This window comes from Emydura macquarii, unplaced genomic scaffold (assembly GCF_026122565.2).
Source record: "Emydura macquarii macquarii isolate MOO-44397 ecotype Brisbane River unplaced genomic scaffold, CSIRO-AGI_Emac_v2 contig_3450, whole genome shotgun sequence".
NCBI classification, from domain to species: Eukaryota; Metazoa; Chordata; order Testudines; family Chelidae; genus Emydura; species Emydura macquarii.
The window spans coordinates 248,293-265,922 of NW_027133587.1; the positions used below are offsets into that span (position 1 = coordinate 248,293).

At 49.3% G+C, this 17,630-nt stretch overlaps 1 protein-coding gene and 1 long non-coding RNA gene across 2 annotated transcripts in view; both read right to left on the bottom strand.

Annotated features, from left to right (window-relative positions):
• Nucleotides 1–10,024: 10,024 nt before the first annotated feature.
• The window catches only part of LOC137144317 (zinc finger protein 345-like), a 33,958-nt gene continuing 26,352 nt past the window's right edge, over nt 10,025–17,630 (bottom strand). The window contains exon 5 of the mRNA XM_067534535.1: nt 10,025–10,224. Coding sequence (XP_067390636.1) covers nt 10,030–10,224 — 195 coding nt within the window. The 3' untranslated portion in view covers nt 10,025–10,029. The remainder of the gene's footprint in view (nt 10,225–17,630) is intronic.
• On the bottom strand, nt 10,255–16,794 carry LOC137144319 (uncharacterized). The gene is made up of 4 exons (XR_010917370.1): nt 16,711–16,794; nt 14,338–14,461; nt 11,158–11,269; nt 10,255–10,793 (listed from the first exon to the last, which is right to left on the bottom strand). It is a non-coding gene; the product is annotated as an uncharacterized lncRNA (long non-coding RNA).

The window sequence follows — 17,630 nt, forward strand, 5'->3', positions numbered from 1 at the left end:
TTTCTTTCTTTCTTTCTTTTCTTTGGTATTCAAATATCCACACAACATGTGGTTTGCAACAACAGATTGTCACACTAGCTGGATCGGGGGGCCCTTAAGGTGTATTCGGGAGCTCTGATTACTCCCTTCTACACCAGTCTCGCGTTGGGGGTGTCACGCTGGCTGGATTGGGGGGGAGGAGGGAACATTTATGATATTGTTTGACATCAGTATGTCAAAATCATAGTAATTCATGTGAGATATGCCATGTCAGGTACTGTTAGAAAGGCTATAATGTGCCAAGTAAGATGATAATGTTTATGTTCATGTGTTATGTGTGTAATGGAAGTTATGGATATGTTTGAGATATCTGTATTTCAAATCATGCTGTCTGAGACACACCCCAGACAGGATGGCTGCAGAACAATAGCCTGCTTGATGACCCATTAAGAAATTCCCTGGTGCAAGGGGCCAGGGGGAGAAGCCAGGGATACACCTGATGAGTCACCAGGACTTGTTCATGTGACTCTGGACTCCATTTTGGTTCCTGTAAAATTCCACAAGCAGCATGGCCAGGGTCAGAGGATATATAAGGCAGGTACATGGGATCCATTTTGTCTACAATCCTGTTCAGCTTCCAGTAACCAATCTACCTCTGGATCAAGTCATCTGCAACTGAAGCTGTGAAACAAAGGACTGAGACCCATCCAGGTACTGGATGTACACCAGAGGCACTATACAAGCCTGCAAACTCCACAGTTCTTCTAGAAACCTGATGAATATGGACTTTCAAATCATTTGTATGTATCTGATTTGCTTTAGTCATTTAACATTTATCTTATGGTTTGTTTCTTTCTTTTTATAATAGACCTTTAGTTTTAGTCACTAAAGGATTGGCTGGCAGTGTGGGATTTTAGGTAAGATCCAAACTTATATTGATCTGATGCTGTGGCTGATCCTTTGGGGTCAGGAGGAACCTTTTTAGTAAAGAGCATAGAGTTTAAACAACTGGTCTCTTTACTGGACCTATTGGCTGATTGGGAGCCAGAGACTGAAATGCAGTAAAGGGGGCTGTGCATATTTTTGTTTTAGCTTCTTGATAACCCAGTGTAGGGAATCAAAAGCACTGTTTGTGGCTGGTTGGGAAATTTGTCTTCAGTGTCACCCACCAGTGCTGGGGGGGAGAATCTGTTCTCTTTTTACAGGCTGCCCTGACCGTGGCATTTTCAGGTGGCTGCCCTAGGCACAGACAGGTCACAAACAGCACACCCCAAACTGTGCATCTAACTGATGTACGAGCATGTGATCACAGTGTCGTTGAATTGCTTGTGTCATTATTGTCTCAAATGAAGTGAGGAGGGACATCCACAGTCAGTGACTTGGAACTAGGAAAGATGCCCGTGTCTTGTGTTTCCAAAGCATTTGTAACCCAGGCCCTACAGGAGGTTAGTCACGAAGATACCTCCTAGCTAATCCTACGCTTTGGGCAATGCTGCCTTAACGATGCCGACGTGGAGGGAACAGAAGTGATGTTTTTGCTGAACCCACACTTTTTAGGCACTGTAAATGCATATAAAATGAAATCCGTGTTATAGACAGGTGCCGAAAAATAACCATTTTCTAACAGAAACCTCAGCTCTGTTACCTTACAGGGATTCTGGCCCAGGCTGTGTTTAATTCCTAACTTAGACGTTTGCCACCCATGGCATTTTTTGAGCCTTAGAGAAATTGATTCCCCCTGGGGAAGGAAGTCATTCCCTATACCTGAGGAAGGACCTATGTCCCAGTCCTCTGATTCCTCAGATGCAGCTGTAGTTCTTACTTCATGTGGATCCAGAGATTTAGAGACCCTGAGGGCTACAACCTTTTGTCATTTTTTGTATTTTGTGGTTTCTTTCTTTTTGTCTTTTGTTTTTATGAACTGGGAGAGGTCCTGGCCTTTTTATTATATTAGCGTGTGGCTCATTGCATGTGTGACACAGAACCATTTATGCCAGCTGGCAAAGGGGCCTCCGGTCTTTATAAGCAACTCCTGTCTCAGACCTAACAAACTCCTGACACCTAATACGCCCCTTTCGTGGTGTTTTTACATAAAGGGTAGCATGTGATCATCATAAAGGGTAGAGGTCTGTACTGAAAGCTTATAAATTATTGCTCCTCCTAATCATTGTGAGGTAGGTGTCCGAGTACTATTTAAGGAATAAGGTAATGTGGCGAGGGCAGCCTGTTCTGCCCTTCCGTGGGTCCTCCGCCCTTTTTGGCTATGCTGGCAATGTGACTGGGTGGGAGCAGGGGGAGGGCCCAGTCCCACGCTGCCCCAGGCCCTGATCCAGGGACCCTGTGAGGAGTAACCTCAACTGCTTAGTCCATGAGTTACTGCCATCCCTGGGTCACCTGTCCTTGGCCCCACTGCTTATGGTCCGCTTCCTGGAACCGGGAGGGGTCCTCCCTCAGGCCTCTGAGCCTAGGATCCCTGACCGTGCCCGGACAGGCTCCCCCCTTGCCTCCGGTACCTTTGGGTTGTGGTAGCAATGGCAATTGCTCCAAGCCCTGTAACCACTCCACTCTGTTCCTCCTCTCAACTCTTTTAGCTGCCCCCATCTGTCTGACCAGGAGGCTTTTAACTGCTGGGGCCAGCTCCCTGATTAGCTTCAGCTGGCCTAATTGGTCTAATTGCCCTGGAGTAACCCCAGCTGAATCACCCAGGAACAAGGCTTTGTTAATCCTGGGGCTAATATAGATACCCTCCACTACTCTCCTGTAGCCATGAGGTCTGGCCCTGTCACAGTAACTATATGGAGAATTATGCCCATTTGGTCTTGGCGTGAAAGTGAATCACCCTGATCGTATGTCTCAGTGATGACAGCCCGTTCAGGTGAGAGGAAGTTATCACCCCTTCCTGACTAGCCAAGTCTGTAATGTATTTCCGGTTGTCTATCTTGGAACAAACACAGAAAAGTGAATGGAAAATCTACTTCGTTAGCTAGGAGCAGTAACTATTAAGAAGTGGAGGTCCTATTTTGTTATTTTTGTTTTATCTGCAACCATTTCTTTCCGTCACTCACACTCGTTTCCATTTGAGTCTCTCTGCCTTCTTAAATAAATGTGCTTTGGTTTTTATTAATGAACTCAAGTGCTGTATGTGATGCCGGAGCAGTGGTCTAAGGAAGAATTGGTAAACCGGAGAAGACCATTCCTTTGGGAACAAAGGATTTGTGATTTCTCTGGGGATCAGCCTTGACCAGTCATCCCATACTGGAGAAAACTTGCTAGTGTGGAATGCTGACCCTACTACCCAACTCCCTAATTCCTCAGCTGCCGTTACAGCTCTTTCTATATGCGACTCCAAAGACTGAGAGCTGGAGCATTCCAACCTTTTGCCATCTTAGTATCTTAGGGCTTGTCTACACTTACCTCGGAGATTCGGCGGCAGTCGATGGGAGTTATGCAAGCTACACAAAAAACTTGCGTAACTCCCGTCGTCTTCTCTGCTTCTGTTCTGCGCACCGTCTTCACTGCACTGCGCCGACAGGAACCGCATTCCCATCGACGCAGCGCTATGCCACTTGAGAAGGTGGTCTTAATACGTCAATTTCTGGATCGACTGAGCGGGTCTTCACTGACCGCTCAGTTGATCCAGATAAAATCGATCTGACGGCAGCAAATTTGCTGCCGTCAGTGAAGACATAGCCTTATTGTTCCTTTCTCTATGTCCTGTTTTTTGTTTTTATTAAATGGGAGATGTCCTAGCTTTTCTAGCATATTAGGACCTGCCTGTGTGGCTCAGGGCATGTGTGACACACTGGTGCCACCTGGCAATGGTGTCACTGTTTTTTCACAAGCAACGCTTGTCTCGGGCCTGACAAACTCATCACATCTAATGTATCATTTGCATGGTATGTATCCATGAAGTGTAGCATGGGAGGTCGCTACCTAAAGCTTGTGACTTATCAACGAAATGTGTGCACAGGTAATATTTAGGGAATAATGTAACTATATGGAAAATTATGCCCTTATGGTCTTGGTGTGAAAGTGAATCACTCCAATCATAGGTCTCGGTCATGGCCCATTCAAGTGGGAGGGAAATGTCACCCCTCCCTTGCTTGCCATGTGATGCATTGCTCAATTCCTTTGCACGAACCCAGAAATGCCAATGGAAAACCATCAAAAAAAACCCCAAATTGCAGACATGGAAATGATTTGAAAGTGAAAAGGGGTGATAGGATGGTGAAGAGATCTTCCTGGCTGCGAACAAAGATGAAAAAGTGATTCAGGATAGCATAGGGTGGAGAAAGGCACTCTGGATCCATTCACTGAGGAAGTCCCTGACGAGTGATGGTCTAGGCTTCTCGCGACTAGCATTTGCTCTAAGGGACTGAACTTTGAGATGAAATTCTACTTTATTAGTTAGGAAAGGTAACTATTAAAAAGTGTATATTGAATTTTGTGATTTTTGACTGTCAGCATTTGTTTCTATCACTCACACTTCTTTCTGTTTAAATCTCTATCCCTCCTTAAATAAATTGCCTTTTGTTTTATAGTGGTATTCAAGTGAGGCGTGTAATAGAGGAGCAGTGGTTTATGGTAAAATGGGTCATCTGGGATACACTGTTGCTTAGTGAACAAAGGCTCTGGGATTTCTCTGAGTATCTGGTGGTACACCAGAAAGGGACACATGGAAGGGACATGGGGCTCAGGTGCATCTATTGGCAGGACTGGTGTAGCCCCAAAGAAGGTACTTGAGTGCTGACAGGCTGGTTGAGTTAGGACACTAATCCAGGTGGCAGAGACAAAAGTTCCTCTTGCTGATGGCAGGTGGTAAGCAGGTAGCCCACATCTCGGGGCATCCCAAGAAGTTCCTGCGGAGTGCTGTAAGTAAGACACGAGTAGTAATTCTTCCACTCTATTCCATGCTGATTAGGCCTCAGCTGGATTCCTGTGTCCAGTTCTGGGAACCATGTTTCAGGAAGGATGTGGACAAATTGGAGAAAGGCCAGAGAAGAGCAACAAAAATGATGAAAGGTCTAGAAAACATGACCGCTGAGGTAAGAGTGAAAGAACTGGGTTTGTTTAGTCTGGCGAAGAGAAGACGGAGAGGGAGGGGACATGATAACAGTTTTTAAGTACATAAAAGTTTGTTTCAAGGAGGAGGGAGAAAACTTGTTTTCCTGAGTCTCTGAGGACAGAACAAGAAGCTATGAGTTTAAATTGCAGCCAGGGCGGTGTACGTCGGACATTAGGAAAAACTTCCTAACTGTCAGTGTGGTTAAATTGCCTAGGGAGGTTGTGAAATCTCTATCATTGGAGATTTTAAGAGCAGATTAGGCAAACACCTGTCAGGGATGGTCTAGATTATATTTGGCCCTGCTATAAGTGCAGGGAACTGGACTAGATGACCTCTCATGGTCCTTCCCAGTCCTGTGATCCGATATTGGTCACTCTGATCCAGCCATTGCTCTGGGCCAGTCGCACTCTGCACTCGGAGGCTGCTGATATCTTTTGACACCCACCTGATGCCTGGTCGTCTCTTTGTCTGCAATAGTCCTAGAATAGCCTCTCGTACCTGACAAGCAGGGCGAATGATGCCCATAACGTCAGGAAACTAACAGGAGTTGCACCTGGGCACCGAGACGGTGCAGCTGGGTGTACAGAGGGGTGCCAGGAATATTACAAACTCTGGGAGCTGGGACCCTACCCATAGCATCTCCCAATCCAAATGCACACAGAGCCAGGCAAGATGGATTGTTTTTTAATTTAATTTTAAATCCTGACCCAACACCCTCTCTGGATGTGACATGCTACCTGCGCTGTAATCCGCAGCCCCCCTCTCACGGGGGGGGGGTCTTGTCGCCGGACCCTTTTTAAGGTTAATAATAATGTTTGGGTGGATGGCCGTTTGATCTGACTGTGCCAAGGTTCTTCCCCCCAGAATCAAGCTACACAAAATTAACACTACAACGTACAATAGCTTGTGGAGTAAAACCTTAGCTACCTTTATTAAAATAATGGAGCAAGCTAGGAAAGACCAAAAGCCATGCGATAATACAGTACCAGGGTTAGCTGCAGTATCACTGTATGCACAGGCGTTTAGAATTGCATACGCACACCCTTTGGTGGAGGAGCCGGTGGAAGGAGACAAAAGGACCAGCCCACTCTCTGGCATGCCACCATGGCCGATGGGCCAAGTTCCTCAGTGAATTGAAGGGTCAAGTAGTAGAAAAGCAGCCAGCAATGGAAAAAGCCCAGAAAAGATCAAGCCCCGGCTCGCATGGTGACTCTTCAAGCTCAATCCTCCAGGCCCATATTGAGCTTTTTCACCCACATAACACTGAGGTCTACTTATTCTAGAGGTGAACAGCTTTATATGTGTAACTGCCGCTGCAGCGCCCTGCTATACCCGTCACCCCTTGCTTAAGCAGCTTTGCGATTATTGCTTCCCTGTGGTCTAGCACCTACCCTTGAGCAAATGCTTCCTGGTTCCTAAAATCTAATGGTACCCATTGATCTATGCCAAGGTGTTACAGCCAACTTAACCACATGTACACTAACTTATTATCCAGCAAATGGCTTAGGAGATACAGGGCTGCAGATTTCTTGCCTCACAGCTGACTATAATAAAGGCACGGCCGTGACAATAATACAGGCATGCTAGCCCTATGGGCTACAGTCTGTATGGGGTGTGCGTCCCACCAAGCAGATGTCCTCTTCCCCTGGCCTCTCTGTACTCATGGGGGGTGAAGCTGAGGGTTTTTTAACTCCTGCTGTAAGCTCTTCCTGTCTAGAGGATGGGAGTTGGTGTGATTGATTCTCTACTCAGGACAGGGCTGGGTAGTTACAGCAGCCTAGTTCCTGGCCCCTTCCCAAGCGAGGCCAAACTCAGTTCCCAAGGGAAATGCCCCGTAATGCTGCAACTCCGGGGGACTGGGCTCCCCTCCCCCCTCCCGTGTCACCAAGCCAGGCTGGGAGATTTCTGACACCGCTGGAGACTTGGGGAATGAAACATGCAATGCCAATGACCAGCTCCATAAGGGGAAAATGTGTCCCCGGTGGGCACTGCTTTTCACCACTCCATGACCTTGCAGGGTGCCCAGTGATTTCTGCTCCATCCCCATCTTATCCCAGAGGAGCCGCCCCTCCTCCCCATACACACACGTGTTGCTAGCTCTGACCTCTCTGGATCGGAGGGGAGGGGAATAGAAGACGTTGCCGGGCAGGAGCAGGAGGCCCTGCATGCCACGCAGGCTGATAGGGTCTTTTTCTTAGGCCTGGTCTACACTTACCTTAAAATTCAGTGGCAGTCGACAAGAGTTAAGCAAGCTGCGCAGAGTAGCTCTCGTGACTCCCGCCGACTTCTTCGCTTCCCTTGCGAGCGGCGTCTTCACTGCGCTGCTCCACTTGACGGGGGGGGGGGGGGGGGTGTTTAACGCACAGACCTCTGGATCGATTGAGCAGGTCTTCACTTCACTTCGATCTGGCTAGATCAACCTGACAGCAGCGAAGTCGTGAAGATGTACTCTTAGCAGTTGAGAAAACATTCAGCCTTGGGCAGCCAGGCTGGTGGTGAGTTTAGAGCCGCCCTTGTCCCGGGGGAAAAGCTATGGCTCTGCTTTAGTCTCTGAATTCAGAGGCAATTCCTGGCACGGAGCAGCTTCCTGAGAACCAGCCCTTGGTGTGTGCTGAGATTTTTTTTTCGGGGGGGGGGGGGGGGGAGGTTCCCCGTCTGCTGCTTGCCTCTCTTCCAGGATAGGTGCATTTGTGTAAATAAAGCAAATCACACTTAGCATGAACCTGAACTGTTCGCTACGTCACCTCCAGTGGGAAGCCAATGTGCAAAGCCCAGATCATCTCTCACTCATCAGAGGAACCACGCTGGCATCAGTAGGATAATATAACCATGGCATCATTAATGAGTCTTTTAATGGTGGGCAGGAGTGGGCCAGATTCCCACCTCCCCACGTGGACAAACGATGCCATCTCTGGCCCCTCTAGTTGAGAAACGAGTTAGAGCTGTGTCCCTCTGAAAGGGCAGGGAAGCAGAGCACGGATGAATGTATGTACTTAGGTAGGTGGGGGCCTGGCATGAAGGAAGCACCAGGGCCAGCCAACTTGGCAGAGAAAGGAGGTGCTCAGCGCTGGAGATGCTTCCCCACATCACTGCAGGAATCAGCCCAGGGCCGATGAGGTAAATGGAGATAGGCAGATTTGGCAGCTGGAAATCTCTCTCCCTAGCCAGCCTTTTACCAGTGTCTCTCTCATAGAATCATAATAATAGAAGATGAGGGTTGGGAGGGACCTCAGGAGATGTCTAGTCCAACCCCCTGCTCAAAGCACAACCAACCCCAACTAAATGATCCCAGCCAGGGCTTTGTCAAGCCGCAGCTTAAAAACCTCTAAAGATGGAGATTCCACCACCTCCCTAGGTAACCCATTCCAGTGCTTCACCATCATCCTAGGGAAAACGTTTTTCCTAATATCCAACCTAGACCTCCCCCACTGCAACTTGAGACCATTGCTCCTTGTTCTGTCATCTACCACCACTGAGAACAGCCTAGCTCCATCCTCCCTGGAACCCCCTTTCAGGTAGTTGAAGGCTGCTATCAAATCCCTCCTCATTCTTCTCTTCTGCAGAGTAAACAAGCCTAGTTCCCTCAGCCTCTCCTCATAAGTCTTGTGCTCCAGCCCCCTGATCATTTTCCTTGCCCTCCACTGGACTCTCTCCAATTTGTCCACATCCTTCCCGTAGTGGGGGGGCCCCAATAACTGGACACAATACTCCAACTGTGGCCTCACCAGTGCCGAATAGAGGGGAATGTTCGCTTCCCTCCATCTGCTGGCAATGCTCCTATTAATTAAAGGCCATAGAAAGTGGAGACTAAAGAGGGCATCAGGAGAAATAAGTGGGTGGGGGGGAAATTCCCAGGTCTCTAGCCCAGAGGGTCTCAAACTAGTGGGCATGGAATGTATTCTGGAGGTGCGTGAGAAGCTTTAGTAGAGCAGCGGCTGCTGGCTGGGTGCTCGGCTCTGAAAACCAGGCCGCCACTATCAGCAGCGCAGAAGGAAGGGTGGCACTGCAGACATTGCTCTCGGCTTTACCTTCAGAGCTTGGCATTGGTATGTGCAATCAACTACAGGCACGGGGGAGGGGGGAAGGTGCACAATCAAATAAGCATGAGAACCACGGCTCTAATGTGCTCGGACACGCTTACTGCGGCAGCAGGGTCCTTATCCTTGGAGCAGGGTGAGGAAGAGAGAGAGGAAAAAACAGGTCCTGACTTGGTCTAGCTCCTGTGCTGCTGCAGAAGTGTGCTGCCCTGGGGCCAGTGCCAGGGGAAATTCTCCAGATGGGTTCCTTCGATTTGGCTCTTTTCTAGTGTTTGATTCAAACTCTGTTCCTGGGGACAGGGGGTGTTTAAAACAAATCTCTGTGGGTTTATTGCTTTTGGGGGGGGGGAGGGGGGGGTCTGCTGGGTCTGCTCTGGTATGAAGTGACTGAGCGTTTCCCCAGCACGGTAGAGTCTAGAAGGTCCATTGCCAAGGAAAGTGCCTGGGGGGAGGGGCAGGAATTGGGGTAGAAAATTAACTAAAGCCTGTTCTGAAATCTCCCCCGTTGCCCTTCTCACCCTGACAGGCTTTTGCTCCAGATTGTCCCATCCTCAAGGAAAAGATGGCTAGGTGGTGACTTTTGGTTTCATCAGGGGGTGCTGTACCCTGGCTCCACCCCCACTGCCCCACTCCATCCTCCAGCCCCTTTCCCTAGACTCCATCCACTCAGCAGCTCGCACCTGCTGCTTCCTTTGTGCCTCTTTCTGCTTAAGGACGAGGTGCTTGATTTAGGGTATGGGTATAGTAGTTTTGGGGGGGGGAAAGCTATTTCAACCTATTTAGACACTTCTTTCATATTCCAGTTATTGAATGTCAGACTATCACTGTGACTATAACCGAGGGAGTCTTTTCCCATGCTCGCAGCACTGAGAGAGTCTCTGTGTCAGGTGGATTTTCTGATAGATAAGGGCTGAGCCCTGAGAAAAGCTATTTCCACACTCACAGCATTCAAAAACTCTCCCCTGTGTGGGTTCTCTGATGTCTAAGAAGGTATGAGCTCTGAGCGAAGCTTTTCCCACACTCACAGCATTCGTAGGGTCTCTCTCCCATGTGAAGTCTCTGATGTGTAATAAGGCTTGAGCTCTGAGTGAAGCTTTTCCCACACTCACTGCATTCATAGGGTTGCTCCCCAGTGTGGATTCCCTCATGTTTAAGAAAGGGCTGAGCGGTCAGTGAAGTTTGCCCTACTCCAACAGCATCCGTAGGGCCTCTCCTGTGTGGATTCTCTGATGTTTAAGAAGTGCTGAGCTGTCAGTGAAGTTTTTCCCACACTCACAGCATTTATAGGGCCGCTCACCCCTGTGGATTCTCTGATGCATAAGTTTTGAGCTCTGCGTAGAGTTTTTCCCGCACTCACAGCATTCATAGGGTCTCTCTTTCGTGTGGATTCTCTCATGTCTAACTAGGCCTGAGCAGTAACTGAAATTTTTCCTGCATGCATTTTTTCTTTTTCCCTGGAGGGTTTTCTGCTGGGTGATTTTTAACTGGAGGTGTTTGTGAGTTCCCCACCCATTCATGGGTTTACACACTTTATCCCCTGGCTGCTTTCCCTGTTCTCTCTCTGGCCTCCCCTGATGCTCAGTCTTTTTGCTGCTCGTTATTCCCGGACACTTTCCCTTTGGATCTTCGCAATAATATCCCATTTGTTTCCACTTGCTCAGCATCTTAATGCCTGGGATTCTGCTCCTCATTCTCGCTCACCATCCCAGCACCTGTAGGGATGCAGAGAGAAACCTCAGAAACGGGGAAGGAAAAACAAAGGGCAAACCAAAATAAGAGTGAGAGACAGAAAATATAATTCAAGATATGAATTTCCCCCAAACTCTTCCCCTCTAGGGAAGAGAGAAGGGGATTAATTGTGCCTCAACCTCCCACCCAAACTCTCACTGGGAAGGGCGGGAGCTACTGCCAGCGGTCAGTCAGAATCAGTAGGAGGTCTTGAGTGATATGTGCCCGGAGGATATGACACTTGCTGGGGAGAATCTTGGACTTAGAAAGCTCTCAAGGTCTTTATGGGCAATCCCAGCTGTTTCCTCATGGCACATACAGATTCTGAGTGGTTTAATGTCTCCTCACCTGTGTAGGGAACTCTCAGGATCTCTTTCCTCTGAACCCTGGAGATCTGGGACGCAGAACATGTCTCCTCGTTCCAAATGGGAAATCATATCAAGTTTGTAAACAGGAAACTCTGCTCAGGGGAAAGAAAAGACATGAGATCAAGTGAATTTATAGCACATTTGTTATATAAAAAAAATTCTATTAGTTTAACTGCCATCCAGCGCAGACCAGTTAAGTCTCAGGACCAGCTCTCCAGTTATTCAAAGGTGCAAAACACTATGCATAATACGACAGAAAATATTATATTGCCTCTATAAATCCAAGGTACGCTCACATCTTGAATACTGTGGGCAGATCTGGTCACTTCATCTCAAAAAAAGTGATATCAGAATTGGAAGAGATACAAAAAAGAGCAACTAAAATGATCAGGGATATGGAAAAGCTTCCATATGAGGAGAGATTAATTAAATTGGGACTTTTCCCTTTGGAAAATAGATAACTAAATGGGGATATGATAGAGGTCCTTAAAATCATGACTGGTGTGGAGAAAATAAAGCAAGTGTTATTTACTCCTTCTCACAACACAGGAACTAGGGATCACCAAATTAAATTAACAGGCAGCAGGTTTAAAACAAACAAAAGGAAGTATTTCTTCACACAACACCCAGTCAACCTGTGGAACTCCTTGCCAGAGGATGTTGTGAAGGCCAACGCTATAACAGGGTTCAAAAAAGAACTAGGTAAGTTGATGGATGATAGGTCCATCAATGACTATTAGCCAGGACAGGTAGGAATGGCTGTTGGCCAGAGGCTGGGACTGGATGGATCATTTGAAGATGACCAGTTCCGTTTATTCCCTCTGAAAACCCTGGCATTGGCCGCTGTTGTACAGCAGGATGCTGAGCTATATGGGTTTTGGTCTGACCCAGTTGGGCCATTCTATTTTTCTTAGAAATACGTTATTAGCTTTCTACTACGATCAGACATGACCCCTTTGAAATACAGGTTATGCCATTCGTAAGTTGGGGTGCACTGACGGGGGGCTCAGTTGGGGTTACACTGAGGTCAGGCCAGTTGAAGCTCACAAACCAATACCATGGAGCCCCTTGCCATTTTGCACTGGGATGCTGTGAGGGTCAGAGATGTAACCGAGAAGATTCACATTTGTCTATGTGGCTGCCAGCCACATAAAGAATGAAAAACAGTGGGTGTGGTCACAGCGGCGAAGGCAGAGCTGTGGGGTTTTTTTGGGGGGGGGAAGAGGGGGTGCTGGGATCTGAGCAGTGCAGAGAGGAGTAGTGTAAAAGTACTATTAGAGAAAAGAGAAACTGAACTGTGATAAGAATGGAGCGTGGCCTCGAAATCCATAAGACCTGGGCAGGGATTCATTGTTGATGAGCTGGGATCCCTCGCAACTCCAAACCCCCAAGATATCAACCCTACCTCCCCCAGACCCACTCATCTGTTTCCCACATATCTCTTAGTCCTTCTTCTGCAAACCCCCCGCGATGGAGTTGGAACTACTCCGTCGTAGGGATATACACTGGGTGTTGGCCTGGTTATAGGGATCTTCAGTGGATGAATAATTTGGTTGAGTTTAATGAGTGGCTGGAAGGGCTGAAAGGAAAAGAAGAACAGCTCAAGATGAGCCACTTAAGGGTCATAAAGAGACAATGTCTGAACTCTCAGCTTTGAATAGTCTAGCTCCTGGATGCAGCCAACATACAGAACTGGGCTAGAAAAGCAGGGTCAAGGCTTGGGACCCAGAAGATCAAAAAAGACGAGCAATTTAAAAAGGGACCCCCTCATAAGAGAGAGATGGCTGTTCAGGTGATTGTTTGGGGGAAAGACAGAGACAAGGAGACCTTGCTGGGGTCTCTGAAGAGCTTAGGCCTGCCAGGCTGACCACCAGGAGACCTTAGACCTTTTGGTAAGACAGGCAGGTGTGAAGACATTTTGTTATTTTCAAATCATTTTGTCTTTGATCCTTTTTTCCTACTGCAAAACAAATAGGACCGTGGTTTGAAGATGGCTATTCGGTCACTGTACAGCTCTGATCCCAGACTGCTGGAGGCGTCTGCATTTAGCCAGACTTGCTGGGTAAGTAAGGTCGATACACAGGCTCTTAAAGGCCAGGGCCTGGTGTCGGAGTGGTAGAAATGCAGAATTCCACTCCAGGAGAGGGACAATCCTGTGGCCTGACAGCTGAGGGGGGCATGGAGAGAGACCAGGAAGGGGACAGGGTGCAGCTAGCCCTGTCACTTGTTATGACACACACTCCCTTTCCTGCCACTCTCCACCTCCTGGGACTTCAGAAGCAATCGCTCCTTGAGTTTTCTCCTCCACTCATTGCCTGCAGGGCCCTTTACTACCCGTTCCCCCAAATTTCCTGCTTCCCAATCATTTTCCACCTCACACTCCCACTGTCCTGAATGTTCTTGGCGTCTGATTCCCACAGCGCAGAAGTAAGGGTGGTGAGACACCATCTACCACGCCAGCCTTCGTCTGCCCTGCTGCTGGCGGCGGTGCTGCTTTGAGAGCTGGGCGCCTGTCTAGCCGCCACCGTTCTGCAGCCGCCCAGATCTGAAGGAAAAAAAAAAAAAAAAAAAAAAAAAACCCTGAGAACTGCAAAGTTACAAGAAATTTGTCTCACTACATCACGTTAGTTGGGCAAATAAAATAATTAACTTCAAAACACTACACAGAACAGATCTTTCTGTACACCTTAAAAAAGATGCCACTGCTTTGGGTTGAAGACCCTGGGCAACAGAGGCTCTTCGTACAGACATGCTGTAGGAGGGATGAGAGACGTACGAGAAGAGACAGGGCTAGTGGCCTGCAGGGCTTAGCGAAATGAAGACAATGACTTGAGAGGAATCCACAGAGAAGGTAAAAGGGTGAGAACATGGCTCCTGTGGAACAGGCTCAGTGTTTGAGTGCAGGCAGCTTCTGTTTGCTCTGATGGAAAGAAACCCAAATTCTAACGTAGCAAAGAAGTTGTAAGACTTTGTGCTGTGCAGTTCCTGTGCTCCGTTCCCAGAGCGTCCTGTCGCGGGGAGAGCAGGGCGCCACTCTATGTGTCACTGGCATGTCGGGGTGAGCCTAACGCAGAGTAGAGTTAGGGCTGCAGTGTGGTGGCGACATGAACCTTGACTCTTCATTTCCCCTGCTAGTAACTGAGGGGACGGGGAGCCTCACCCAGCCAGGTCATATTCTTGTAGGTCTCCTGCATGTCGTCTCTGTGGAGGGCTCTGGGTGGGGTCCAGCAGAGCCCACTCCTCCCTGGTGAAATACACAGCCACCTCCTCAAAGATCACAGCCCCTGAAAGAACAAGGGTTCCCCACTCAGCACCTGCTGCCCCAGTCATCACTCCACTATTCATGGGGGAAAGAAGCCAATCAGATGGAAGTTTCAGGAGGCAGACAGTCAGCAGAGTCCTCTCTGCATCTTGTTCAGGACCTGGCTGAAGCTGGTCAGACTAGATGACATAATGATCCCTTCTGGCATAGGTGGACTTACAGCCACCGCTGTAATTACATCCTTGGGTCATCTCTCAGCTCCCTGCCAGGAACCCATAGGCTCCCAGGATCCCTGTGGGCCGCCCCCCCCCCCCCCCCAGATCCCTAGTCCCAGCTGGGAGCCTGGGGACACCACCAGGGATTTCTTCCCTTCCCTTCCCTTCTTGGGAGTCGGGGGAAGCCTCCCAGGACTTCTCCGTTGTCTGATCTTCACCAGAACGGGCAGCCATGTCAATTCGGCTGTCCTGACGGCGAGCAGGTGGAGAAGCATCCTGGCATCTCACCCCGGCTCCCACCTGGGAGCAGGAACCAGCAGCCCAGTTTTCTCACCCCGCCATGCCAAACATGACAGCCCCACTGCCAATGTAAGGGGACGCCGTGTCTACACTGACAACGCCGCCCTAACTGAACCAATATAAAGCCCTACACCTCTCGTTGAGGGGTTTTTATTTTGTCGAAAAACAACCAGGGCAGTTGTTGGTGGGGGGTTTGATTGCAGTGTGTGTGCTGCGTCAGTTTTGTCGACCAAAGCTGTCTTGGGTGTGCAAAACTCTCAAGGCCTCGGTGAAGTTCATGGAAGATGCTCTGCATGTCCCTAAGCCTCTGACTGCCAGAAGCAGGAATTGGATGACGTGATGGATCACTCAGTAATTGCCCTGTTCTCTTCATTTCCTCTGAAGCACCAGGCCCTGGCCACTGGCAGAAGACAGGGTATTGGGCTTGATGGACCATTGGTCTCACCCAATATGGCCGTTCTTAGGTTCATCTGTAAGGACAGGAAATCCAGCCCTTTAATCCCATGACAACTCAGACTGGGGGGATATTAGCACTTTTACAGGGTGTCTGACATCGCCACCCCATTGGAGGAAGCGTAGAGGGGCCAGTCTCTCTCACTGGGGTGCAGGGCTCCATGCCGAGGAGCCAACCCTCAGCAATGCGAAAGGGAAAACACAACAGGTCCTTGGCAGCTAGGGAGGGAGGGAAGGAACCAGCCGCTCCCCATTGGAAATTAGCCCCTTCAGGGCTGTAGCATCTTGGAGTTGACAAGATTTAAAGGCTGGCATCAGAAATATTCAGGAAAGAGAGTTCCCGTGACAGAATGGCCCAGCATGGAGGAGGAGGCAGAAAATCACCAACAATGGTGATCCGGGAAACAGGCTTCACGGGTGCTGCTCCTGTCACCCCTACACTGGGGCAGCTGATGTCTGGCAGGATGAATGTTGCCATTCAAGGGCAGCCCCATTGACTCTAGCCATTGGGCCATACTGCCTTGAATTGTAGGGCCTCTACACAGACCCTGGCCATCTGGGGTGTCAAGTACCCCCTTGGATACTCCCCATGATCTGAGTCCCTGTGATGGGCTGCACCTACCCTGTGACACAAGTCCTAGCAGATTGTCACACCCTATCCTGCTCTTTTTCTTCTCTATATTTTCTGACCCCCTCCCCACTCCAGATCAAACTCCCCATCAGCTCCCACCTCTTACCTATTTGCTCCTACCAGCAACTCCCTGAGAACAGTGGAGCCATTTCAGGCAGGCATTCTCTTCCCTGGTGGTGGGGAGACTAGGACAATCTGGCACAAAATGCAGGGGGTGGGGGGAGGTGTTGTACAGATTCTCAAGGATAGAGGGGTGACTAGAGAGAGTTCAGATGGGTCTTTTGATACTCAATTCACCCCCCCTCCCCCCCAGCTTCCTTCCCTGCAGATGGACATTCTAGAATCTGCTATGCTGGGAAAATGCATGGTTGCTTTATTACAGTGTAGACCCAGCCCCCTACACCAGAGCCAAACCCACTGAGATGTGTGGCAGGCAGCCAACTTCCCCCTAGCAGGTCTCACACCCCAGTTGCCTGTAGTGGGCCAGGGCATCTCCAGTCGCCCCATCTTCCCCAAGGAGTGGGGTAGGGACCCAGGCCTACCCACTCCTCCAGGTCCCAGCCCAGGGGCCCTATGAGAAGCAGCTATGTGTTGCTGGCACCGTGTTCCCAACTGCACTTCTCTTCCCCTGGGCTAATTTTCCCCCTCCTTCTGGCTTCTTGAGCCTGGTACCTTCCTCAGGCCTGTTCCTCCACAGAATCTCTGCACTCTGGTCTGTTCCTCCTCGCAATTCCCACGGCACGGCACGGCACTCCTACTCCTCCCAGCTCATGCCCTGTCTGTTTGGGGCGGAAGGTTTTTATGGAGCATCTGGCTGGTCCCTAATTCACCTCAGCTGCTCCTTATTGCCCCCTAACAACTCTCAGCTAATCTGCAGGGAACAGAGCTCTGCGCATTCTGAGGCTTACATATTTGCAGTCAATCACTTTCCTACAGCTTTCTGCCCTCGCTATATCACGGATGTTTTTTAAACCCTCCCAGTAACAGAGTCTGAAACAAACATTAGAAATGAGCAGAATCATAGGAACTGCTGGGAGAGATTCTCCCTGACATACTCCTCAGGGCAGCATATTCTCCCAGAAATACAGGGATGAGGCAGAAGAAAGAAATGGCTTGTCGTCCCCCCTCTGCTGCTCCTCACCTTTTTCACAGGAAAGTCCGTCTGCCGAAAAATGCTGCTGTAATGTGTGTGTCTGGTTGGTTTTGGAGCTGGGAACCGTTCTCCCCACAGCTGTCCTCTTCAGTCTCTCTCACCCTTTCCCCTTTCTATCTCCTACCCTCTCTCCACTCTGGCTGGGAGATTTGGTCCCTGCTCCCTTTCCGGGGCGGTTTGATCTGCAACTGGATCATCTCCTATCGATGGGAGTGGGAGCCTACATGTGCATCCGTGATAGCAGCAGCTCTGGGACCTGAAGACACACGAGAAGCAAAGATGGGGCCAGGAGGGGGCTGTCCATCCAGCGAGTCACCCGTCTAGAGCACTCCATCGCCTGGAATCTCGGGCTCTGGAGCTGATGTCGGCAGAGCCCGGGGCTGCCCTAGGAGCTAGTTCCAGATGGAGAAAGTCCCCTCCTTGGTTGGGCACAGAAGGA